This window comes from Melozone crissalis, unplaced genomic scaffold, assembly GCF_028551555.1.
Source record: "Melozone crissalis strain CALT ecotype California unplaced genomic scaffold, PUWL_Pcris_2 ptg000004l_1, whole genome shotgun sequence".
NCBI lineage: Eukaryota > Metazoa > Chordata > Aves > Passeriformes > Passerellidae > Melozone > Melozone crissalis.
The window spans coordinates 18875837-18903696 of record NW_026535782.1 but is presented as its reverse complement, the minus strand read 5'-3'; the positions used below and the strand labels follow the sequence as shown (position 1 = coordinate 18903696).

Genomic DNA, 27860 nt, shown 5'->3' with positions numbered 1-27860 from the left:
CCTTTGAGATAGCTTGTTCAAAAGTCATTAAGAATAACAGTCAGAAAGATCATATGTACTTCATTTCTTTGGGTATCTAGGCTAGAATCAGAATACATCTTTTATACCAAGCAAACTTTAAAAACAAAGTAAATGTAGACACTGGCATTACATTTTGAATCATTAATACCAGGCTAATTATTTCTAATTTTCACTGAAAAAATAGAAAATTGTGTCATCAATGTAGCAATATTAGCTGAAAAACATAGATTTAGTAACAGATTTTAACATTTAAAAAACATTTCTGCCGGCAGTTTAAGTCAACTAACATTTGGTTGGTTGAGTACAGATAGAATTAATGTGTCATATGTCTTCTATCTTAAAAGACAAAAAGGAAGTAATTTTGTCTTTTACATACTCTAAATACCATCTCTTAATATTTCTACTTAGTGTACATAAGGTCTAGTCCTATTTGTAAGATAATACTATATATTATCTTATTAGTAGTACTAAATTGGTACTAATTTACTACTAATTCCCACTACTTAAACAACTTCAGACCTGAAGGATGGCATGCCATCCAGAGGGACCTGGACAAGCTCAAGAAGAGAGCTGGTGGGAATGCCATGAGTTTCAATAGGACCAAGGGCAAGGTGCTGCAGCTGGGTCAGGGCAATCCCTGTATCACCACAGGCTGGGGGAGGAACAGATCCAGAGCAGCCCTGCCAAGAAGGACTTGGGGTGCATGAGAGAATGCACTGAGCAGGCAAAGTGCCCTCCCAGGCCAGAAAGCCAATTGCATCCTGGGCTGCACCAAGAGCAGCGTGGCCAGCTGGTCAAGGGAGGGGATTCTGCCCCTTCTCCACTCTGGTGAGACCCACCTGGAGTGCTGCATCCAGCTCTGGGGCTTGATTGGATCTCTTGGGGTAGACCTATAAAGCATTTTCATTTGGGTCAACAGTCCACTTTGAAGCTAATCGCATCATGTTCCACTGCTTTGATTCATGCTGTAGGATTACCAGGCTACATGATATCTACATGAAGGCTTTGTAGAGCGTCCAGAGTGCCAAAAGCCAATAAGAAAGAGGGTGATTCCACAGTAAGCTGGTTGTTCCTGGGCAACTCATCCATCCCTTGGCCAGTTCCTTTTCAAGATCTTCTCTGCTTCACTGCTTTTTTAACCTACATCAGAAGCCACCTAAATGAGTGGCTTTAGACCTACCTCTCTGCCCCAAAACTCATCCTTTCAGAAGTCCCACATGTGAGTGGATGTCCCTGCAGAGCAGGGGACGGATGGTGGCTGGAACTGTGCTTCTCCACCAAAGACACTCCCCAGAGATCTCACACAGCCTGTGTCCCAGGGGCCACTAGAGAGCAGGGGAATAAATCCACTTGGTGTTAGGGGATGGCACCCACCTTACCCTGCTCAGGCCCTAGAGCTGGAAGAGAGGGATGACAGAACTAGTAAGATTTACACCCATCCCTATCAAATATTATATTTTCCTTCATCAAATCTCTATTCTGTCACACTATGTAGGTACACTGCCAATGAATAAAAACTAGGCCTTCTGGTAGGTGCTTACTTGATTTGTCTTCTTTTAATCTATTAATTAAAAACCCCAAACATATTGATCAATGCCACCATGCTTTGGCCAAAGCTGCATTGTGCTAACATAAGTTTTTACATTCACTTTCCCACTGATCTCCTGCTATTCATAACTTCCACTGTTACCTTTTGTCATAAATTATATTTGAGATCTTCCACGGCAGCAAATATCTGCCTAGAAGGTTGCCTCTGGTTCTATAAATTACTGTAAAATATATGTACTAGGAGTATAAAGTATTTTGTGGTAAGAAAAAAGAGCATAACTTTTTAAAATAATATTGAAAGACAAAGGGAAGCATTTAAAATTACTGTCTTGTTAAAGTCGGGGTTTCAAAAAAGAGAGTGAAGTATAGCATCTGGTTCTACCGCTCAGTCATGAAACCCCTGTCAGTTCTCTTATACTTTATTTGTATCTTTTCAAACACAATATTTCCCTATCTTCTGCTTTGACTGGAAAAAACCTCTCTTAAGAAACTAAAAAAACCAGTCACCATGTCAATTACTTTAGACAAATATATTTACCAAAAAAAGAGAATATTTGCATAAGCAATCACTAATTTAAGGCATCACTCAGATGCATGTCATAAATATGTGTACGTGTCATTCCTTTAAAGTCTCCATTTTGCTTCTCTTTGTTTAGCAAGATGGAAACAGCCTTTAGTAAGTCTGGTATACACTGCTAATCAACAAAAGAGAACTGCAAAACCTTCTTTCCTTCTTTGCAAGTACCTTCATGAGTGAGTATTTGTTTGGAGAAGTCATTTGCTGGGGATATTTTTATCAACAGTATCACAAATTCTGTGCAAACATACATTCATGCAAGTACTGACATGGTCACCCTGAGAATTAGTCTGGAAGAAAGATGAAATGCCATGTGGTACCAGTGTCCAATTCTTTAGTATAGACGGTTACTATAACCAGAGGTAGCTAAAGCCAAAAAGCAGACAAGTAATGCAAAAGCCTAGGTTACACTCCCTTGTAAATAAGATAAGGTTTCCCTTGGAAACATCCTATCAGATCTGTAACTCATAATGTGGCTTCAGGAAGACCCAGCTCACTTTGATACTACTGACTAGGGGCAAAATGAGCAGTCAGAAATCCAGCAAGCTGATGGTAGTTATCACTGAAGCTTAAATCCCAACTGGCCACTAGATTAACTGAGGCTACCATTTTAGCTTCTTAAGCATCTCAGGGAAAAAAATGCCTTATCTCTGATATTAACACCTTTTGAATTTTCATTTATCCATACTGATATAATTCCCTAAGATATCTCAAAGCAAAGAAAATTCCACACTTAGCAATCAAAGCAGAAAAGTAAAAAGGGAAGTAGCAAGATGGTTTTGATAGCCCAGTCATACACAATCACCTCATGACTAACAGCAGTGATGGTCTCGCACACTAACTCTCATCTTTCCCTCTTGCTCTCAGTGATATTTGATATTTCCAAGTGAGGGGAAAAACAATATATTATTTAAGATGCAAAAGAGAAGGAATGCTGCATTGATGATGATCAGACTGCTGCCACTGAATCACAGGTTGAGCTGATGCTGATTCGATGAGATCTGAATGGAAATAAGAAATCCTGGACTTGAGTTCTTAAGACCTCTGTTGTGATAGCTGATGGCACCAGGTACAGCTGCTTTCCATATGTCTCTGTGTAATAGCAGAGTGTGTGCGTGGGGGGAATTTCAATGTGTCAAATCAAACACCATTCAAGCATTATTTCCAGAGATTTTTCATATTCTAGAAGGAAGAAAAGTCTGAATAAACTCTACACTTTATTTCACAGATATATCAAACAGAAATAAAGCCTGAAACCTCTAGGAATACCTAGAGGTTCAGAACTCACACAAAAGTAAAATATTTCAACTTAAAATGCCTAGGTTTCATAATATTTACTAAAAATTGCCTAAGGATAGCAACTATGCTAGGTGAAAATAGATGCTGTATTGTTTATATAACAATAATTCACCCTATACAACTCCTAGGTAGCGCTCTTGATTTCTTATAACTTCTTAGCAGCATTTTCTATCTGTCAAGCTCTATATGACCACCTCACTCAAAGAAAAGGCACTCATAAATGATATGCTCTCTTCAGCTCTAAGCAGCTATCAGGAATTTAAGTAAATCTGAAATTGCACCGTGACTAGACTCCCCTTTCCAGCAGCACTCGAGTATATCAAATGGTAATTAAGGAGTGACACCTAAAATATATTATCACATTAGGACATGATTACTGGCTAAATAATGTGCATAAATGATTACCCAAGATTTTTTGTGTGGATCAAATTTGGTACTATATAACTTTCCAGGGTCCAGTGGAATGGAAATCTTAGTGGTCACATTTATGCAGGAAATCTTCACTTCAAGAAATTCTTTTTTAATCCCACCCCTCCTCCATAAAGGAATTAAAAATGTTTTATGTCCACAAATGCAGTAACTTAATTCCTGAAACTGGTAGAAGTTGTCTTAAGAGACCTCTGCAGCTATTCTTTTCTATGATTGCAATGAGCAGACAGACATTACAAGTCTGACACAACCTCCTGCCAATGGACATGCTGCACAGCTAAGAAAAATGAAGAGTTAGTTCATTATGCATTTCTCAAGCTGCAATTGCCATACATAATTTAATGAATGAAAAAAATAAGCAAGTATAATAAGCCAAACATAAAATCCCCCAATTGCCTGACAGAAGAATCTAACAAGAGCAGTGTAACCTTAGACTGACACAATCTTTAGGAGAGGTTTAGAGGCTAAGTTCATGGCTTTAAAGAAAATTTATAGTTTCCTCCATCCAAATTCTCTCCGTTGCCATTGCAGAAGCAATAACAGCCTTGCCCCCCTGTGAGAGCGGACACAAGTTCCCAATAAAAGCTGTGCAATAGTCAGCTAATCTGTAAAACACATTGCATTTAAATACTGAAGTGATTCGTCAAAGCACAGGGACATCTTAAAGGGAGATAAATCAAAAAAGATTTAAGCAAGTGGAAACACAATTCTGTTACTCACCCTCAGATCTTCCTTTGTGCTGAAGCTATCCAGAAGCTGCTGATAATGTCTATCAGTCATTTGTCGCAAGAGTGACAATAAGCAGGAGACAAATTCCCCCTGTTCAGATAAGCCAAGAGGAGAAATATTAGAATGTTTTCTGCACTTGAGCTTAAACTCTTATATTATAAGCACTTTAAAATAATTAACAAATGCAAGGGAAATTAATCTACAATTAGGCTTCAACTCCACATTTTGTGAAAATACATTGATTGCACTTCCTTCCCATTTAAGGAAATATTTTTTCCTAAATGGAGTTTATTTGCTTGGAAAAACCTATTTTAATTAGTTCCAGCAGGGCTAAGCCAGTAAAATTTTTATTTGTTATTTATTTGTTTTCCTTGTATCTGTTTTTAAACAAATTACTTAGATTTCTAGAATTACAACCTCTTTAGTCAACTCAGCTTTGAAACAAATATAAACAAATATATTTTGCAAGAATTCTGGGAAGAATGCAACTGTTTTCCTTTAGGGAAGAATTAGCTGGGAATTATTAAAAACATTCTGTCATTTCAAACCCCCAAGATTTGTCAAAAAGAAAACTCATTCGTAGGACTGAACAAACTTCGAAAATGTTTTGATCAGAAATTTCTTTGGGCTTGCAGTAGAATTTCTCATTGAAAGAGCAGAGTACTGCACTGGGTATCTCCAGTGAGCAGACAAACAACTAAGATGTTATAGGAAGGAACAGGCTCTTCCCTTCACCCTTTCCTGTCTGCTTACTCAGTTTGGGACTGGGAAGAAACACTGAATGCTATGAGTCAGGTCTGACTGCAGAATTGATGAGGACAGGGAAGAGTCAAAGGTTTGGTTTGCATCCCAATGCTTAGAAAGAACAATTCTGAAATCTCACAAGCTTGCTAAAGAATGGGAAATATATTTTTGCCTGTACCAGGATTGGATAATGAGACAGAGAGAACAGACAGGTGATAATGGTACTTTAAAATGGTGCCTTTCTTTAGCTCACCAAGTGAAATTTTGGGAATATTTCCCTCTATCCTTCATTAAAAATAGAAGATGACATTCAAAAGAAGCAATGTGTTTTCACAGGAATGACTGTTCTAGATTTTACATTGGAAGGCCTAATTAATTTGTGATTATACCTGGTAATCATGTGTGAGGTGATGGCTTTCACTGGCAACATGGTGATATTTCTACACTGAAGTAATGATTCTAAATTTCTCACTTCCCTTTGTTTTACAGTAAACACAGCATTCATAGAAACATAGAATCACAATCTCAAAACAATACCCTAAGGCTACAACATCTCTTAATATTCATGCTCTGGGCATAAACATAAAGGTTACAGCTGCTGTCTTGTACATATCTGTATATCCAATTGCTAGCTTGAGTTACAAAACTCCTTCCCTGACTAGGCATTTTAAGCAGTCCTTTTTAGTCACCTTTTTTTCTGTGTTCCTACATTTGTTTCAACTTATATAGTAGTATATTAAAAATCACTACCTATTACAGAGAGCTGTACTATTATAGTTGACAGACAGATTAGTGTTATAAAAGCATAAACTTAAGCTTATTGTTAACTGACTTCTAAATTTGAGCTTTTAATTTGAATGTAGGTAGCTATAAAGGCTGATTTTTAAAATAGCAATGCACATTCAGCCTCATTTGTTGAGCTCAACATAAATGCATGTTGTAGGATTTCTGTCAGTGTTGGCCACAGATTAACTTTCAAATCATGCACAAAAGCAAATTCCACACACATAACAACTTTGCTAAAAAAAAATTTAGGGTTCAATTCCAGTGTCAAAAGTCAAGCCAAGCAGTATATTAAAACCACTTAGGTAGATTCCTTAAGTAATTTTTTGTGTCTTATTTCAGGAGCACAATTATTAAAAGCCATGGAGCTTTCAATTAAATTGCAGCTCATTTATGTTCTGAGGGACTGAACCTTCAAGATCTAAAATCAATTAAAGCTCACTTTAATTGGACTGCTTTCTGCTAATTCTTTATATGCAAATGCATTTTTTCTGAAGGAAGTTCAAAGGTCTTATTCAGTGACAAAACAAAGTAGAAATTTCCCTTTCACCATTGCATTAAATTCCACGTTTGCCAATGCAACATCCGCAACACTGTCACCCTGAAGCCACGTCTGCTTCGTGCTCAGTTTAAAGCATCACACCCACCTTGCAGGTTACCACTGAACAAGGCTGCTGACTGAAAATTAAATGGCATCCAGCTACCAAAGCTGCTTGAAACAAGTGGTGGAGTCACAGCAGCACAAAGCCCAGAGCTGCCTGATCTGATGCTGTTTCTTGGTGAAGAAAAACAGTGACACATGGGCCTAGGAGACCACACTCAGATGGGTTTGGGACTACTTCCACCAGGAAGACTATGTCTCATTCAAATCTAGGGTATTTTATTAAGTGTGCTCTCATGGCACGTCACACAAGGAATTTTTTATGACACATGCAGTTTGAAATAATGGCAATATACTGGAACAGACTCTACTTCTGTACTCACATTGAGTACTTTATCATACATGCTCTACAAATAGTTCCAAGAATCTGGCTCCATGTGCTGCCAGAAGCCCATACTGCATGATATTTCTACATAAATGTATATAATTGCCTTATGCTGTGCTGTGAGTCACTTCCACATTAAGTATTCTTTGAGAGCTTGCAGTGACAATAACATGGCTTTTCTCATGCATAAAAGAAAATTTTGCAACTTGAAAGCACTTTCAGAGTCTAATTTTTTGATAGTGTAAAAGAATTACCCAGTCATGTTGTTTAATGAAAACTTAATCTGCAAGCAAGGGGATATCTCATAACAAGCCAATAAAATCAGAGCTTTGCTACAGTAACAGTCTAACACTATCACCCTTTCTTTAGCTCAGATTTCCTTGTGGTGGCCTGATATGCCACATGGCATACATTTGCAATTTTTGTAATTTAAAGAAAAAACCTCTCAAACTCTTATATGCTTATTGCTGTTGAACCACAGTGATTAAGCATTACAGAGCTTGGTCAGCTCCATAAAATACTCCATATACAGTTTGTTCTCTGTGGGTCTAAAGTAAAATAGAAAACAAGCAAAAAAAACCAAAACAACATGGCAACACATTTTTTTTTTCTGCAGTTGTTAAATGCTTTTGAAATGTTTGATCTCAGAGGAAATTGTGGTTTGAAAAGCAACTCTCTATTCATTAACAAAAACTATTACAGTGTAAACACTGAGCAATTAATTAATAAATGCATGGGATGGTAAATCACTCAGCATAGCATGTTTTCTGCACGAAATGCTAACCCCTCACATTTTCTTGGAGTCACATCCCTGGCTATATTAAAACCAATTTTCCCTTAAAAAGCAAAGTGAAAACCTTGCTGCAAACAAAGCAAAATAACATTTCATTTTATTTGATCAACGCTCATCACAAAATTTTCTGTAAATGCCTGTAATTCAATCTTCTAATTCCCATGAGTTGTTATAGCAGGTTCACCAAAACATCATTTGCTAATCTTCTAAATCTATCCTGTATGCTCAGCTTCATGTGACAAAAACAAAGCTCAAATGCTCAGCCCAGAGAACAACAAAATGCCTCTCAATAATAAATTTAGATTAGTACAAGTTATCACAGATTCTGCAGGCATCTTTAGAGTTGTTTCATAATGAAAAAATGTATGCATTTTAGGAACTATTATTGATTGGTACTCTTCTATTTTCAGGAATTCAAATTGAAGGAGAGTTTCAGAAAGCTATTATATTGCAAACAAAAGGAACATACTGAAATCATTACTAACCTGAAAGTTTCAAAAGAAATGTTATCTTTTGGGCTTGTTTTTTTGCTTTGTTTTGGGTTTTTTTTGGTCACAACCTATAAATAAACTTAATGAAAAAAATTACTATATTCACTAAAAATTAATAGAATACAAGAAAGGTTTTCATTGTCCTCCTCATTCTCTCTTTTATACACAAAATCTAACACTGTGAATTACAATATAAAGACAATATATTCACAAGTCTAGCAGTCCAACCAGTGACAATTGTGAGCTCTTTCATTGCAAGAAACTTACAGTCACATCTTGAAACTGGAGGCGCATAGCAGAGCCTGATGGTTGTGGTCGGCTGGTGATCTCTAGTATGGTCCTTAACAGAATATCTAGCAGACTGTTTACAATCACATCAATTTCTTCCAGGACTGATTTTTCCTTAAATAAGAAATAAAACATTTAAGATTTTAAAACAGAAATATGACCACAATTACAATTCCTCTGACGGAGTCATAGAAACCAATTACACTTTCACTATGAATGCTACATTCAAGAAACAAGGACTACCGTCCAATTGTTGTTAGATATTGTTTAATTCTATTCTTTTTTTCCTAACAGTTTTCCATTAATTGCATCACAGTTACGGGGATGATTTTGAATATGTAAATATTCATCAAATTACCATAGCTCTATTTTCTTCACTTGACATTTAGAAGAAAGCAGTAAACAATATACAAAAACTTTTTGGGCAAGATTTTTATAGGTAACACTTATATATCTTCTGGGGAAATTGCCAAGAAAGGCTTAAAATCCAAAAAGCAAAATCCTGTTTTACACTTTGAAACTATCAGCAGAAATAAGCAGATGGTGCTCAACCTTCAGGACATGCTTCATCAGTAAGGCCTAGCTACGCTGCTCCCCAGCAGCTGAGCAGCACAAACAAATCAGTCATTTATGTGAGCCCACAACTGCTTGTACACAACATCAAAACAAAGGAATCAAAGTGTTCACTGCCAAAAGAGACCGTGAATACCTCAGTTACCAGCATAAAAACACTGGATAAAGTCAAGTTGTAGTTCTCCTTTTTAATTCAGATGGAAATATGCTTTCCCTGCTTCAATGTTTAAGTCTCCACTGCAGCAGAAACCACCATCTTAATCTGAGCAATTTTATCCATTGTTTACCATGACCTTTCTTCACAGAAAGAAACACTTAATAATCAAATGCACACAACCAAGCTAAAACTCAACTGACAAACAAATAGATCAGCTTTGCTGACATTGAGGTGTAGGAGTGATTTGGGTTTTTTCTTTTGTTTATTTTTGCTTCCTAGACACCCTAAAGCATATGATTTGTAACAACACTCAAAATTCCTTTTTAGACTTAAGCTGAATCTAGTATCAAGCCATGTTCTCTATCTCTTCATCTAGCATCAAAGACCTGCTAAAGTGACTTTTTATGACAACAGACAGTACACAGTATATTTAGGAACTGCATCCACCATGAGGACCCTTCTCTTTACTACTACAAACTACTTTTGGAATGAGCAACAGCCTTAATTTTCAAAGCTGCCTTACTGCAAATTCACTTGTTCCCTTAATCTCAAAATCATCTTGATTATAATGGAAGGACTGAAATTCTGTACTGATGTACCAAAAAACCATGCCAAAGTCACCAAGTTCTTAATAATTTCAATTACTCAAAGAATACTAAAAATAGTATCTGCATATCCTGAATATTTGGGAGACTCTTATGTAGATATCCACTTGTAATTGTGTACATCTCTGGATTGGTGACTCCAAATGGAAGATCTCGTGAAATGCAGACCAGATATGTAAAGTTTTGTCCCAGGCCAAAACCACAACTCTGGTTTAGTATCTATCACTTTGTGTTGTGATGAGATTTTATACTTATCCAGGAGCAGCTGGAAGGAATATGTTGTTGCAGTGCCAAAGGTACAAGCCACATCCTTATCAAATCCCTGACAGAGCAACTTTAATTGCTGAAAATGGTATGAAATGAAGAAGCACATAAAGGAGCTCTCACTAAGCATGACAAGGTAATGTATGCTGCCCTTGACATGCATGTATTGCACTAATTACAGGCAATGCTTGGTTTTAATTGCCTTGTATCCTGCTGTCTGTCAGAACATATCATCACCTTCCCATTTGCAATACACCTGCCTGAGCAAGCTCGCATAGGCAGCTTTCACACATTAATTCACAAACTTCAGAAACTGGCCATAAAGTTTATCAACTAGCACCAAGAGCAATCTCCCTTGCAATGCTTATATCAATCTCTTAATCTAGATCAGCCCAGTGTCCCCTAAGAATACACAGCCCACAATAAAAAATGCCCCTAAAGAAAGCAGACATTTCTTTCTTTCCAACACAACGCTCAAGAAGCGCAAAAGCTTGTCAGAACACTATGTGATACAATTAAAATACTCATGCATGGAATGAAAAGGGTCATGAAAAAGTCAAAATGGCACGTTTATGTAGATTCATTACACAGAGAATCCCTTAAAATGCTCTTGGGCAAGGTCCAGCTTGTGTCATTAAATGTCACTGAGCCATATAAAGAAGTTCAAGTGGATGTGACATGGTGTTTACTCACTGAGCTGTTCTTCTTGATGAGGCAAAATATGTTGCTGAGGATACGGGCACACATTATAAGGTCCTTCTGCTCTTGTAAATGCATGTGGAGATGATGCAAAACAACTGGAAGAAGAATGCATCGAGAATCTGGAAAAAAATGAAAAATTTCATGGATAGGAGCTTCTCATAGAGTAATTTAATTTTAATACATCTATCAAATATGTCTTCAGTCTTATTTCTGATAAGCAGAAGCTTTTGCCAGCTTTAACAAAAAGGTTTGATAAGGAGAAGCTTTTACTTCACAATCATGAGCAAATGTTTGAAGAGTAAACAATATGCTGAAAGTCACTCTGTTATATCACGGATGAAGAAAAACACCACTGTGTGGAATATACTACATATAAAAGAAATTTCAAGTATTTCTTGAACTGTCATCCAAACTTAACTAAAAAAAAAAGTAGAACAGTAACGTCTCTAATCATAACAATGAGAAATTATGCTCTAGTGTTCCTGCCATGTGACAGGATCCATTTATATGCCAAGGTTCTGACAGACTTCAGCAGGAACTTATGTTACTCTACAAAAAAGTTCTACTTTACAGCCAGCACCAGTATTTTCAGATTTCTTTCAGAATTTTTACTTTTACAGATTCCTCACTCCTACTGAGTATGAGCAACTTAGACTATTGATTTTTACATAAAATAATTTGCTTTTCCACTCTTTCATTTTCTAAATACAGCTCTTTGGTGTTATTTGCTGTCCTGATTTTGTGAAAATTATGCAAGAACATAATTAACATGCTACTTATTTCTGCCTCTTTTTATTATGATTAAAGAAAATATTAAATGGGAAGAACCCTAATACTTATGCTTGTGATAACTCTTTTAACACCTATTCACAACTTGATAAATGGCAAGGATATGACCTGTTTTCATTTTGTTGTTGTTTTAAAATATTTTCCATCATTAAGAATTTCTATTCCAATAGAAATGTACTTGAATAATTTCCTCTACTAAAATTTTAATGATTATAAGCTGCATTATAGATATATATTCATCTACTCTCTTTGTTCATTAATGCAATTATATGCTAAAAATTTATTTCTCTAGCTGGAAAATTACTCTTTTAAAACAATTTTGCCATGCAGTAATTGTTTGTGGATTACACTTTCTATAAACACTTTCTCCCCTTCAATTATTTCCTCTACTTTTTCAATGAGGAAGAAGATATATTTATTCTGAGATTTTATTTCTTTAATGTTTCTCTTGCTTACTGAAACACAGCACTAATCTTGTCATGCTTTACTATCCCCTTGTTTTCATTGTCTAGTCATCTTTATAATAAAAGACAAATCACATGGACAAGCCCATTTGTACACACTATTTAAGTATATTCGTATTTTTTAAATAAAAGCTTGCTTGCTCTTTCTAAATGGGTGTTTCATGCTTATTATTTATTCAGGTATACCTCTGTATCTTCCTGCTAAAGAAAATAATGATCAAAGGCTATAAGGCAGTAAGCAAATAACCATCAGTCAGTTGAAAACCAGTGGTAGAGAAGCCCAACACTTGGCAATAAATAGCCTTTCTCCAGTGACTGCTTATTTCTGCAAGTGCCTCAGCAGGTGTTCATCAGGACTGCCCTGAGAGTTCCTATCTGCCTGCAGCACCACAAATGGTGGGAAGTTTCTCAGAGAAACCAAGGCAGCATATTCTTTTTCTCTGCCTCAGCACCTGGCTTAGCCAAGGGTTGTCCCCGGTGTTCTGAGATGTCAAATGTGCACAGCTGCCAGTGACCCATCCACTGCAAGACTTCTAGGGTTCAAAGGGTAACAGGGCAGGGAAATTGCCAATCTGCAGACCTGTGGTTAGAAAAGTGCCACCTTCTGATCCCCACTGCTAAATCTGCTTATTGATTCCTGCTGGATGAAAAAACAGAGGTAATGCTTTCAGCTGAAGCAATAGAACAGGACTTTTCTATTTGTATGAAAAAGACTGAGCCCCTGGATTAGAGGGGATGGCTCCTTTTCCCTGCATTCTCTTAGGCCTTACACATATGGAATTCTTGACTATCTGGCAATCCATCATCAAGGGACCAGATGAAGGGTTCACTGTAAACCAGTCTGCGACTCTGTGGCTGGGGTACTGTGCTGGAAAGCAGGTGACAGAAAGCTCAATCCAATCACTACTCAATGTTACAGCTATCACAGAGCAGTAGTAGTGGCTCTTTCACACATTTCGTGTATGAGCACTATTGTTTGGGCCACAGATCCTCTCTTCCAGCTACAACTCAAATCCCTCAGTGTAGAAGCTCAGAAGAAATCAGGAGCAGCCCTGTGCTAAGGTGTTTCTTCTTGGTTAACTCTAAATAGATTCCTGATGAGCCCACACCGCATTTGGCACCTCACCTGAGGTGCCATCTAGTCTGTGAATTGCTTACACATAAGTGCAGCATCATGAACTACATTTTGAAAAGGTCCCAAAAGTCTACATGTAGCAACACTTGGCTTGTAAATAGCCAACTCTTACACACAACATGGCCTGAGGCATCTCAGGCAAAATTGAGCATCCTCATTCAACTGTTTCAAGTATCCCATTTTTAAAAAAGCTTCATAAAATGATCAGAAACTCTGTTTTACCAGACCAAATGGACTAGCAAAAAGCATCTTACAATGACTTGCAACTATATATGGGAGGCAATTATGCCAGTTATTCAAACAACCACCACATATATCACAGCTTTAGATATATTCCTCACAAGCCCAGAATCTAAATACCCCATTGTCTTGATCTGTTTAGGTGAAGATATGTAGTGGTATTACAGAAAAGGAGAGCTGGCTCATTCACCTTTGGATTCACCAAGGACTGGGTGAGAAAGTTTGGAGAATATTTGTCTGAGTTACTCTTTTTCCTGCTAATTGTCAGCTGCAGTGTCAGCCACTGGATATAGAAAAAATAATGAGTGCAAGGAATGGTGCAATAATCAGAACTCTGAGCCATCACTCACTGTCCTAATTTTTCTTCTATGCAGGAAGTCAAATTAGCTGACTGTTTTAAATGCTAATATTTGCCCTTTACAAATATTATACAGAAAGACAAGGAAAAAATCATGACACAGAGCTTTTCAAGTATGTGCTTGGCATAATTAGAAAGAGGGCATTCTTAGACTCTGGGCAATCCTTGTGACTTCCCTATGCAACATGAACATTTAATACACAGCACATCTTTCCTCCCTAATTTCCATATAGTGGTAAAGCCTCTGCAGAGACATATTTTCTTCAGTCTAGTATATTTTAAAGATTACTTTCAGAAGGATGATATTATTTTCAACTACTGTACCTAAACAGATGGTCAAAGCTCCAGCCTGCTTGGAAACATTGAACACTATTTCCCTCAGCACCTGCTGGCCCAGGTACAAAGCACACAGTGTGAGCTCCTCCTCTGCAGGCAGCCCAGATAACCTCACCTGGGTTAGTGTACAGGTGACTCTCCACAGTTTTCCCAATGCTCTGCAGTTTAACAGCTTGAAGGGACTCATCCCCATGCATGACTGTTGGCAGGCTGCCCAAGGCATCGTGAACCAAATTTGCCACTTCTCTCACATCAAAGAGCTTCAGAAGTTCTGAGTACACTGATGGGAATGAGCTGAGAAACACAGCCTAGGGTGAAAATGGACAGTCAGAACAGTTTTGACATTTATAGAATTTAATAAACTATAGAAATTTAAGTAACTCTAGAGAAATGCCTGGCTTCCAGGGTAGGTAATAGCTTTAAAATTGTTTTATTTTCAGAATGAATAGCCTCACGTTCATTAACAGACTTACACTTGTGACTACTTCCTTTAAGTAATATTTAATGATTGTTAATTCCTCCCAGGACAAAGTGCAAATTCAACTCAGAGCAAAAAATATTTATTCTTTAAATACACTTATGCCTCTATGAGAGAAAAATTTTAAAAGGATGGCAGAATCTAGCTGATATGATACAAAAAAAATTTGTGTGGTTTGGTTTACTTTGTTTTAAGGTAAGTAGTATAACAGCCTCTGTATCTTCCATTTTTCAAATACTGAACATTTTTATTTTGGAGTGAGGCAGCACTGGTAGTCCTGGTTCCCTTCAACAATCTTTAAAATGGGTCAGAAAGTCATTGATGAATTTAAAAACAAAACATTGTAAAAATAAGGAGAACAATGCCAGAGGAAAGAAGCTAAAACTGACATTCCCTTCTACTACTCTAAATCCTACTGTTTGTGAAAAGTTGCACACACACACTGGTGGCAGAACAGGCTAACGAGTTAAAAACAATTCTAAATGTGGTTATTTGTATTCTTTTGTTGTCTTTTGACTCCAGCTGCTTACATGATATGAGATGGAAGAACTACCTTCCTAACTCTGTTCTCTCTGATTTGTCATTTTCTTGGTGGAAGAGTTTTCTACAGAAATTTGGAAAACATTAATTCTTAACAGGATCTTAACCATCTCTGTTTACAGAAACGTGGGAAGAGGATGATATATTTATATATTTATATATTTAATATACAGTGCTGTCTCCTGTGTTTTGCCTCTACACTGCAGCACAAGCCCATTTTTGTAGTCACAAGTGAAATGAAGATATCATGTGAGTATTAAACCATATGGTTCATCAAGACTTAAAAATTTTCTGTAAAGCATGACAACTCTGATAGTAGTCTTTTGTATGGCTCAAATTCTTTGGTAAAAACCCAAACAGATAAAATGTTTTATTTGTATCCATCAACATAATTATTATAATTCAATATAAAATGTCAGCTTTAGGATTATCTATTCCAAGCATATTTAGAAGGTGCTGGTATGAAAATTTCACACTGTAGGATGGAAAGTTGAAAATGTCACTTTGTTCTAGCAAAAATACATTTTCTTTCTGAACAGGCACACATTTTTCACACTGGATGTGGAAAATGCCAAGAAGCCATAACACTTACTTGTAGCTGGGATAAAGCACTGGTCCCTTTGCTCTCCTGGGACAGGAAGAAGCGCACTGACATAAGGAGCTCTTGAATACAGCAGCGAAATTCTTCCTCATTTTGTCCACCAGTAGCAATAGAGAATAATCTTCTTGATTGAACTATGTATTTAAAGATATATTCTTGTGCCTATAAATGCCAAAATCAGAGGTAACTCACAAAAATGAACGTGCTTATCTCCAAACAGAGCACATGTAATGATTATATCATTCAAATAAAGAAAATAATCTGAAACAGGAGGCCATTAGTGAATTTTGATAAATCTCTCTATTGGAACACCAACAAAATTTTAATTTAAAAAACCAAACCAAAACAAACAAGCAAAAACTCAACACCACTTTCTCCTCCCACCCTCCCCCCCTCCAAAAAAAGCTTAAATTAAGTTGCAAAACTGTTGGAATGCAAATTCAAAACACTGCCCTCTCTTAGTGGCAAGACACCAAAGTTCACAGCAGCATAGAAAACACAGAAGGGTACCACATTGATACTTTATTTCCAAATTGTAGTACGTGTGATTGTTGTGTTGTATAACTCAGCCTGATGGCATGTTATGCTCTTCTGATAGCACAAACCAAGGCAACAAGAACAACCACAACCACCACAATCAGTAGAATTCCCTGGTGTCAGGACTGAACCACTAAGTCAGCATTTAGATTCATGCCATGGATTGCCAGTGTAACCTATATTTGATTCCTCTGCCTCATTCAGTAAGGAACATAGAGATGCACAGACTAGTGAGCCTCAATGGTCAGCTTGCTGACATAAACTGACTGCACTGAAAGTCTGCAGCTCCATAGAATTAGTACTACTCTTCCATCATTTATATATATTCTGCTTCATTCCCTAAGTTAAACCCACATGTGCTGTATGAATACATCATTCAAATATATAATTCAATAATATTTATTACCTTTAGTACTTCCTGTATGTGATCATGAAGCTCCACCTCAGTGACTCGATCAATATGCCACTTCAGTACTTTTATAAGATCTCTATAATAGCACATCAGAAAGCATTACAACACAGAAGCGGGAGAAGGGTTAACTTTGCACATAAAATGCAAACCAAAAGCTGTCATATGAGAAACACTGGCAAAATAAAAAATAGATCACTAGATTTCACTGATCACCACAGACTCAATAGTACACTTAGTTTTAAGTCTGCTGAAGAGCACCTAATAGATCTCTGATGAATGGCAAATAATACCAGCACTAAGTAAACAGTAGAATGATTTTAACAAGGATACACTATTTCCTTAACCTAATGATTGATTCTTTTAGTATAGCAAAAGCTGTCAGTATTAAATCAGATAGAAAAAGTACACACTTCACCTGTATGCAAGTGCTCCTGCAAAATGACTTTCAATGTAAGTGTCCATTACTGGCTTGAAGTGGTGAAACTTGCTGTCCTGCAGCAAATTTATTATATGAACCTAAATGTGAGAGAGAAAGGAAAAAAAAACCAACACCTTTTTTTTTTGTTTTACTTGGCTTTTAGCTAGTGTTAAGCATGATCACAAAATGAAACTTACCAAGCAATCAAATACTTTTGATCCATATTTTTGAGAATTTTCATCTAAAATACCAAATAAAGTGTCTAGCGTATCTTGAAGAAACTTTTGGGAGAGAATAAGAGTGTTATTAACAAGATGCTTCTGTGACATAGAAATACATTATTTCCTTCGTATCATCTAAAAGGATGAAAAGGTATATACCTTCACTATTTCTGAACCATCAATTTCTTTTAATTTTGAGAGGCAACCTGCAATTTTGTCTGGGTGGGTTCTCCATTTCAGAAGGTCAAGCATATCTCCTGCAAAAACAAAATGCAAGATTAAAGTTGGAAGCAAAGCAGTATTTCATATTTTAAATTTTACTATTACAGTCCACTCAGAAAAATCTGGCATCATTAAAACAAAAGAAAACACCTTCAGATTTGCTATAATATGATCTTTCCAAGAACACATTTTCATTCCATTCTGTAATTGCTCCACCAATACAAACATAAGAACATGGTACTGGGTCACTAAAATCACTCTCCTGTGGCCACTCCATCATGCAATCTCATCCAGATACTATCTTAAATAAAGCAGTTATTTGCCCTCTCTCATCCCATTGAAGGCTGCCTTCCAGAGGTACTCTCTGAAAGCCAGAAACAATCTCCTAATTGCTACCTTGACTGTATTTGAAGCACTCATGTTTCTATGGCTTTTTAGAGCTCAAACACGATACCTCTAAGATCCCACTTGATTAACAAGTAAAAAATCTCTTCTGGAAAATAAACTATTCTGAGCTAAAAAATACCTGAGTATGTCCAAACTCCCTCCAGTTTTAATTCCTTGTCCTTCAGCTTCCTTAACCAAAATAACTACATTATAGATAAGATTACATCATTTTCTATACCATTAGCAAGCTCACACATCTCTTGTAAACACCTGACATGTACATTCTAGAACTTGAGTGCCTTTTAGATAGACATATTCATGTCACCAATATGATGCTTCTCCTGTTCAGCACCATTCAGCTCCCTGGATAAAGAAGAATCCCCAGGAGTCTCCACTAGGATATCCTGCCTTTTCTACCATTAGAGTCAATCTAATTTCTACTCTTTCTTATTAATTATTTAAATCAAAGTTACAATACTTTGCTGTATCATAGTCCCTCTCAACTGATGAGACCTTTCAACAACATGCTAGCAGAAAATTTTCTCAGATTTTAGTGATGTCACTCTCATCTCCACATCCTTCCAGTCCTTTAAAACAGATAAATCCCAGAGATTTTTTCATATCTAGTAGTATTTTCCATCTGCTCAGGAAGGAAATTCCTTTCACTATAGTGCAACTTTCTGCTTCCATTTTAACTTTTACTTGCCTGTTTGAAAATTCTTATTTCTAATCTATATGTTTTCTTATGTGCTGCATTGCTGAACTGCTGCATTTCCTCCTGACAGTAAATAAAAAAATTGGAAAAGAAAGATTAAGAAGTTCATTCTGGCATTATTTGTCTTTGATAAACTCATCTTACAGCACATCTGAATTAGTTACGTGTTGATTTTTGGTCCATGGTTTCTTGTAAATACTCCCATAAAATTCATCATGGACGGATGGCCCAATGAATGTATCTGCCCTTCCACATATCTTAAATGTAAGTTCTACATTTAGTAGTGTTTGAACACATGTTATTGCTTCACAGAGGTACTAAAAAGCCCATCTTGCTATAAGATTGAGAATTTATTTCTTGTTCAATACCATTCAATATCCTAAAATAGTTTTGCAAACTTGGCTTGGTTTTTCAGCAGTTTTTCCTTGCTGAACTCAGACACATCTGCAGAGCTCCTTTCAAGCTGTATTCAGTAAAAGCTACATGTATTTTTGACTGTTAAATTAAATAAATTCCAAATCTCTTTTATATAAAAGTTTACTACTGCCACGCTTCACTGACCAGCTTTTCAGAAATTCTCAGTGCCTAGTGGTTTGAAGCAGAAAACCTTAATCACCATCCAACCCTTCCACCACTTTAAGCTACAATCTAGCTGATCACTGCCCTGCACTGTGTCAGAAGGAGCCAGGGTTTCTGAAGAGTTATCAATAGTTATTAAAGTAACAAGTTAATAGCAAGTTTTCCTCTTGGTTCAGCATCTTTTTGGCTGCTTTCTAACACGGACTGTTTTCACACTCAAGTAATACTTGAACAACACCCATCTTTGTGTCATCTCTTTCCTGGTTTGCTCCAGGGAAGTTCCTCTATCCCACAAAAAATGAAGTAATAATTTTTACTTTATTAACACAAAAAAATCTCCACTTACATTCAGATTTTGCCATAGATGTTAATGGCAAATAACCAACATAAAATTCCACAAATATTTTACTGCCTTAATTGCTTTTGATGGACACAGACTGTTTTGATGCATTTATGTGTTATATTTTTGCTTTACTTCAAGCTGTGTTGGCATGGAAAAAAGACATACTTGAATTGCACTGAGTGTTGAAGAGTCCCACACATGCATCAGAGACACATCCCAAAGATCAAGGACAAAATAGAGCTCTTATTATTCTTTCTGGCAGGAACTTTTAAGGAACAAGATTTACAAATCCAGCGAACTACGTTTGTCTTTCAGATAATTAAATGTCCTTCCACACTTTAAGCCTCACTCAAGTTGACGAGTAGCAAGATTAGCTCAAGCTGTAAGTTCAGAGCAGGAAAAACACTTCTTTACAGGTTTGCTGGAGGAACTTGGAAGAAAATGGTTAACACTCAATATTAGGGATTTGTTGGGGGATTTAAAAAGAAAAAGAAAGCAAACGTAAGACACTCACTTCAAAGGATTTATTTCAAGGGATGTGCTAAGGAGGAAAGACATTCTAAGATAACATTAGCAAATAGCCCAAGCATAAATGACATGAATAGAAAATCTGACGTGAATCACAAGGGGAACGGATAGCAGTGTGTAATGTAGTAAGAGACATGAGAATATAAAACTGTTCCCAGAATAGCTCCACTAGGAAATCATAGTTTTGGAAAAGGGAAAAAGTCACTGGTGATGAGTAATTTTGCTGAAGAACAAAAATATTTCCAATGCATTATCTTCAAAATAATCAAGGCCTATATATTTAAAACAGACTACACCTGTAATCCCTACCAAATAAAACATGTTCCCTCTCAAAGCATGTAATTTAAATCCAAAGAGTTACATTTAATTGAAAGTTTAGAATCATGAGCTTAAGGAAGTGGTTTGGGATGATTTTCCATCTCTCTCATATAAGTCCTGAGACATCAGAAATTGACTTGTTATGACACTACTACACTTCAGGAGGAAAAGACTGAATTTCAGAACTAGCAGTCAGCATGTCTCTTCCAACAGGCTGCTTCTGTGGTCACCAACATTTCCTCCATAACTAGAGTTATTTGGAAAGCTGCCCAGTGCTACTTGTGTTTTATTGATTCACTGGTTTTTTTTGGCTTTATTTTTTTTTTAATGCAGCTAGAAGGATTTCACCTCTGCCATGCTGTATGGTGTGTTTGTTGCTCTGCTGCTGAACAGCTGCTGACCAGGGATGCCCCAATCAGTGCTGAGAAACAAGTGGATGCCAACAGCTAAAATATTCAGACTTACTGGAAGGATCCTGACTCTCTTGCAGCCAACAATCCCTGCTATATGTCAAAAACGAAGACTGTTTTGGAAACTACTCAGTAGAAAAATACTGGGCTCTCAATCACTCTTTTGGGGTTTTATAGAGTAATGAAAAATAAGTACCCATCTAAGAATATAATAGAAAAAAGCTAGTATACTTTTTGCTAATATTAACTGATTAACTATCCAGGATCAAAAGGAAAAGAGAAGGAAAAACTAAATAGCAGAAAGATTAGATAAGGACGCATTCTCAGCCATGATGAACGCACAGACTCCCTTGGTTAGAAGGTCTCTAAAAATTGCTTGGAAATAATCCTAATAACCCCTCCAAAGTGCCCAGGGTAAGGAAGTTATGGATCCCAACAACTAGGAGTCAGCCTCCATCCCCCAGTCCCCATAATTTTAATATGCATGAGAGCTGATGGCATGTGGGAACAATCAATGAGAGAATGACAGCTGAGTAAAGTTTCCCAGCAAGTGAGTAAAGCAGCAGCCTAATTCAGTCACACCCTTTACAAGTCTGAGTTTGGGGTCCTTCCCCACCCCATAGCCAGACAACAGAATAATTTTTAATTCATTTTCAGACTGAACATTGTTGTTTGTAAACAACGGGTGAATCTCTGAGACATTCAGAAAAAATCTCCAAACTTAAAAACAAATTAAAAAATAACCAGCAATTTTCAAAAATACAAATGCTTACTAAAAAAATTAAATACACAGATCTTTTTAATCCTGTGGTTTTTAACACATAAGCTACATTCTCTCAGGGATAACTGAAGTAATGCTCACATGACCAAATATCCACATGCTTTGCTCTATGTTCATTTTCTGAGCATGCAATAGATTTTGGCAAATTTTTGTTTAAAAGAATGGGGATTTGGAAACTCACCAAGATGAACTTCCCAAAGAAGATCCTTGGAGAAAATATGAGCCTGTCTATTGAAAATATTTCCACCCTCTGAAGTACTGCTGAAATAATTGTTAACTCTTTCAGAGCTGAAAAGGGGATCAATATTATTCAGATATTCTACACCCTCTTACTCAGAATATGGTTAAAAATAGGAGGAAATTTTATGCCCTATGCCACACATCTACTTAAAATAAGTACAAAATAACTTCTGTACTGTAAATAAAAATTATTACTAGAACCGCAGACAGCAGGGAACTATTTATCAGTGAGACACTTGTAAGTTCCAGGCAGCACTTTTATGCATGTGTAAGTACCAGTAGATTAATGTAATTTCCTAAATCAAGGCCTTTAACTGAAGCAAATTTAGTATCTGATTCCCTATTAGCTACCTTTGGGAAAATCTTTCATTGAGTAACTTCATTACTAAGGTAACTGCTATGAAAATACAAAATGGGTGTGTGCAAGGAAACAAGCCACTTACTGGTTGCACACAGTTCTATTTTGGACACTTGGTATTAAAGGGTGAAAATTAAGAGCACTATTTCAACTTAAAAAGCTGCTCCAGTTTTTGTTAAACATCTTTAACCAATTTGCAGGCAGTTAGCAATTTTATCATCATACACACAAGATGAATAAAGTCACAGATATTCACACACAAGAGAGATCAAAGTAATAATATAAAATTGTGGGTCTATCAAAGAATGGTCAGAAACACATTACCAAGCAAATACACAATATTTAGAAATTTTTGGAAAACTGTTCCACAGTTTTTTTGTTTTAGTTACAGGTAGGTCAGTTATGGTAGGTAAACGAGAACCTCAAGAACTTTATACATAACACTGGTTAAAAACTTTACACAGAGCACTGGTAGAATGTGTAAACACATGTGTTTAAATCTGCTGCTCCTTATAGCCAGTGTATAAACTGTTTCAAGTAGTAATAAATGTTTGTTGGCTTGAAGAGAAACAAAACAGCAATATATGCCTAATTAGAAACAAACTGCTAGAGCCTAAAGCTGACAATGAGTATTTCATAAAAAATCTACAACAAACAGATTAAGAGGTTTTATAAAGCAGCTGGGTTTTGATAGCTGATTCCAGAAGTGCTGCATTTGATTCCAATATCATGGTCATCTAAAAAGCATTCTTGAACTACTTAAAAACAGTGGTTCATCATAATCCATTTGTTTCCATCTGGATATAAAAAAATTATGAAGAAAACCAGTTCACAAAATAGATAGAACATAAGCTATTTTTGAGTACATCCATGATTGCTTGGCATGGAAAAGACTAACTATCACACTCATTTCAGCTCATCATGTTTTAAATAATCAACATATCCTACCATTTTGTGTGAGTTTGGTGGAGCAGAGAAAGGATGTAATCCAGAAGGACTCCTTAGTGGTTTTTACTGCTTGGCTGTTGTTTCCCAGGGATATTCCCTTTGAAAAGGGGAGTTTGAGGTAGCGACCAGAATCCTGAAGGTTTGCATTTTCTTCACACTGTGGAAACAAACCAGTTAAAATAACTGTACTGGACAAAACTATTGACCAAATCTCTAAATTATATGAATCATTGTTTCTCTGTCAGAAACGGAAGAACTTCCAATTTGCCTGTTGCAAATTTGGTTTTAGAACATAGCATTCAAATTTAACAAATTTGCACAGGTTACATTAAATTAATAGCTACAAATTTTCATGTTGAAATCTAAACTTTATCTGGGAGCACATAAAATCTGCTGAACAAAGTGACAGTTCTCATATGTGGAAAGAGAATTCCACAAAATTTAAATAACTTATCATTGTGAAATTCATTATAACACAATGTGATGTAATAGTAAGACTTTGGAAAACCAATGCACTGAAACACATACCTAGATTCAATTGCAGTTTATATCAGGAAGGTGAATATTAAGCAATCAGCAATGGATATTTTAATGGTGACAGGATTATCATTTATTTGATAATCAATACAGACTTTCTCTACTTAATGTGTCTGGATATTTAAAGCAGGTTCCAGTGGAATCATTACTGCTAATGATTGCTAATTCAAATTACCTTGTGTACAATTAGTTCATGGGTGCCATCTGGCAGAGTCCTCCCATTTTCCTGCATCAGGGGCACGAAAGAAAAGCCAAACAACTTCTTCTCACCCTTTTCTTTTGCTGAAATGCATGTATAAATAGCAGCAGTTAATAGTATACTTTTTAGACAAAATAAATGTATACAATGCAACACAGGAAAGTACACTGGAGCTAGTCAGATTAAGATTATCTTGAATTGCTGTTCCAATTTGCATATCATCTCCCTTTTTATCTCACTTTAAATCAGAAGGGCGTATTCTGAAATAATTTAGTATATATTAATAACAAATAATGTAAGCCACCAAGTATGCAATCTTAGGAACATATAGAAGTTTATCCTCCTCTGTGGAACCTTTCTTTCATGCCTTGGAATGCAGAATGTGGAACCAGTCAGCAACTTTTACCTCAAAATCATCTCTAAAATGTTTCATAATGTTTTAAAGTTTTTAGAATTTTGTTAGTAAAAGAAGCATTACAGAGAAAGCTCATGCAGCTGTCTTTTCCCTGAGGTGTTATGGAAACTCGTGTGCTGACTGCAGCCCTAATGGGGAGGGCCAGCAGAAGTCATGAGCAGCACTCACTGGAGCAGTGCCGGAATTCGCAGCGGATGTGAGCGCCTCGGAACTTATCCACAGGAATGGGAAGCTTCAGCAGCTCAGCCCACCTGGGGCCATTGTTGTGATAAAGCACAAAAGAATGGTATTCGCTGGCTGGTGGCTCTCCAGAGCCAAATGAGATAAAATCCTAGTGAAGGAAAAACATGATTAAGGATAGATCAATTCACTGGTAAAATGACGTCAAGGACTGCTCTTCCAAGGAAGACTAGTTAATGTTTACATTCATAACATAAATGCCAAATGTGGTACAATGTTCAGTATCTTATAACCCTCAAAAACAGCAGCACTGTTTTTTATAGTTGCAATTAGAAAATTAGAAACAGCAAGAATCATTCACATAATTTAGAGCAGAAGTGTTTATCAGGGTGTACTGGGTGATCAGGGAGGTTTAAGCAACACACGTGTTGTGGATTCCCATGACACAACACAGTCCTGCCAATGTTATGCCCCAGCAACAAAGAATGGAACTGAGACCAGGACAGCCCAGGCTCAAGATCTTCAATCATCTGAAATAAGCCTGTAACCCTGGCACTACCAGTGGTATGTCCCAGGATTGGAAAATAAATGTGGATTCTGTGATCAGGAGGAAGCAAAGTGTTGGCTGCCTTTACACCACCCATGATGGACTCCCCATAGCAAGGCAGACAAATGGATTTGTCTAAAGTCCTGACTTGGGGATATCTATTAATTCTCTGTAGGAAAGGTAAGGTGTAGCTTTTGCAATTATAATCTCAATATCATGTTTTTGTTTAACATACACACACACACTTAAGTTTATATATATAAAATGGGTCTATACTGGATGCCATGGATCAATAAGCACAATTTCACTTCAGATACAAAAGCACACAATTTGAGCTAGGCTTTCTTCATTGTGTTACCCCACAAACCATGAAATCATGCAGAACATATGAAAATACTACTTCCAAATTTACAACAAAACAAAAACCATATAGAAATATGTGAGGAAAAGTTTGAATGTGAACAGAAATCTTTCTGGTATAGTAAAATGTTGAGAAACAGTCATCTATTAATAATTAAAATTTAAACCATTGCCTGTTTGTAAGCCATCACCAGCCTCATACAATAAAATTTGAAGATGAGAAGGAATAATAATTTCTTTTTTTTACTGATACATGGTGCTGACTTCTGCAGCAAGAATCCCTAATTTATTAAAATCAGACACAAAATTCACAATTATCAAGAAGTTATTCTGTGTAACATAAAAAATTGCATATTTCTAAGAAGAATTTTTAGGAAATACAAAATTTTCCCAAACTTGATCTTGCTTCAACATTGTCCAACATTTTAATGGAATCATAAGTTATTTAGCTGGCAATTTTACAGGTTTATCTCAATCATGTAATTCATCACAGAAATAAAACAAACATATATTAAGGTTTAATAATATAGACATTTTATAAATGTTTTAAGCAAAGTGGAAACACTTTGAATACCTAAAGACAGCAAAAGATAAACATGTCCTTTCCAAAGCATTTTTGTATTCTTCAATCAGTGCCACAAAAGAGGATGTGAAAAAGTGTATCAAAATTAACTACAGCAAGGAAAAACATAAAACAAAGATACCTTTAAAATTTGACCACTGCTGTCCACCACATGCATTGTCACTTCCACATTTCTGGCCACACTTTTCCCTCCTTTCTCAAACTCTCCTCTTTCTACAGTGATATATAAATCATTCCTCATTTCACCTATTAAAAAAACAAAAACAGAACAATGTGTTCAAAATTCAGTCCAACTTGCTAAATTTTGCTTTCAGTACTTCAGTAGATTTTCATGATATCTTACAAAGGACAGTGCTGCACCCACAATTTATCCGCATTTTTGGATTTTAAACAATAATTGTTCTCATAAACCAAGAAAAGCAAAAGATGTTCATCCCTCTCAAAACCCAAAGATTATTTGCCATACTAAACCAGTTCTAGGGGCTTCTACTCACCTGTTGAGTCTGTTTGGTCTTTTCATTGGCTCTTTGAGCTATACTGAAGCCAGTGTCTAGCTCCACCTCACTTAATTCTTCTTCTAATCTAAGGCAATATTAATGTATTTCCTTTCATCTGTAATTGCTACAGTTCTCTGTTTAATTGATTACGACTTTTTTTCCGCTTATCTTTACAGGAAATGTATTATTTTGCAAAAGGAAAAACCAAGAGTTGGTGTTCTTTCCATTAGAAGGGCAGTCTTCCTGGATTATGAGCATTACAATTTGTAATCTAAAAAAATCTCAATATATTTTACATTAATAGGGTGTTCCAAAGCTTTTGAGGGAAAAGTTTGCTTAGTTAGCTTATTTTTTGCTTGTTGGAAAGTCTTCTCAGAAATTAGACTCTTCATCAGGACATTTAAACTACCAATCCAACACAGACACCACCTAAGTACCATATGGTATACACAAGGACTGCTAGCATATCTAAATTTAAATTCTTTGCACGTTCATGCAGTATCACACTAAGTAGTCTGTCAGAACACAAACAGATCACATGGACTAGATCAATAGTAATTTTATTTTAGCTTCAGTTGACACAAATTGCAAAGTTTGATGAAAAGAGGAAAGAGTGGTTGCAGTGGGGACGTGGCAGGGGTAAAAGCAGTACTGGTAGTGACTCAAGTGCCATGGTAGGGAAGCCCCTGTTCTGTTTAAAGATGCTGAACCTGTTTGTGAAGAGTGCAAACAAATCCAACTCTTGAACAAAGTTACCAGAACTACTTTGAAGCAAATGGACATTCCTTGTGAAAGGCAGAACAATGAAGGATGAACAGCATCATAATTAGAAGAATTTTCTAAAATTCTTATTTCTGGACTTTGTTTGAACAGAAATTGAGATTATATGTTTTCATCTAGAGAAATGCAAGTTTAGTGAAAAGGGAATTTCATGTTTTAATAAGGCAGATTTTCATTCAGCACTGCTGAAGTGTGATAGTTTGGTATATTTATAGGTGTGCCACTTGGAAGGCAACCATGGGATGTGTACTTGTATTGTGGGTAAAATTAATTATAATATATGTAACATAAATAATTAATGCATCTTCAATTTCTAGCTGCATTTTAATTTGCAAGTAGAATTTGACATGCTTGAACTTTCCACAATACTCTCATGTTTCACATTCCTTACATTTTAATGCAACTCTCTCTAGTA

The 27860-nt window shown here is 36.3% G+C and overlaps 1 protein-coding gene across 4 annotated transcripts in view; it reads right to left on the bottom strand.

The window, feature by feature from the left end:
- DOCK4 (dedicator of cytokinesis 4) overlaps window positions 1-27860 on the bottom strand; it is a 223559-nt gene that overhangs the window by 54692 nt on the left and 141007 nt on the right. For all 4 annotated transcript variants that reach the window (XM_054280760.1, XM_054280777.1, XM_054280769.1 and 1 more), the window contains exons 14-26: window positions 26290-26414; window positions 24667-24829; window positions 24060-24166; window positions 23348-23504; window positions 17678-17775; window positions 17495-17578; window positions 17295-17395; window positions 16874-16955; window positions 15922-16092; window positions 14427-14619; window positions 10981-11108; window positions 8668-8802; window positions 4595-4693 (exon numbers count right to left, since the gene is read on the bottom strand). In XM_054280760.1, coding sequence (XP_054136735.1) covers window positions 4595-4693; window positions 8668-8802; window positions 10981-11108; window positions 14427-14619; window positions 15922-16092; window positions 16874-16955; window positions 17295-17395; window positions 17495-17578; window positions 17678-17775; window positions 23348-23504; window positions 24060-24166; window positions 24667-24829; window positions 26290-26414 — 1643 coding nt within the window. The remainder of the gene's footprint in view (window positions 1-4594; window positions 4694-8667; window positions 8803-10980; window positions 11109-14426; window positions 14620-15921; window positions 16093-16873; window positions 16956-17294; window positions 17396-17494; window positions 17579-17677; window positions 17776-23347; window positions 23505-24059; window positions 24167-24666; window positions 24830-26289; window positions 26415-27860) is intronic.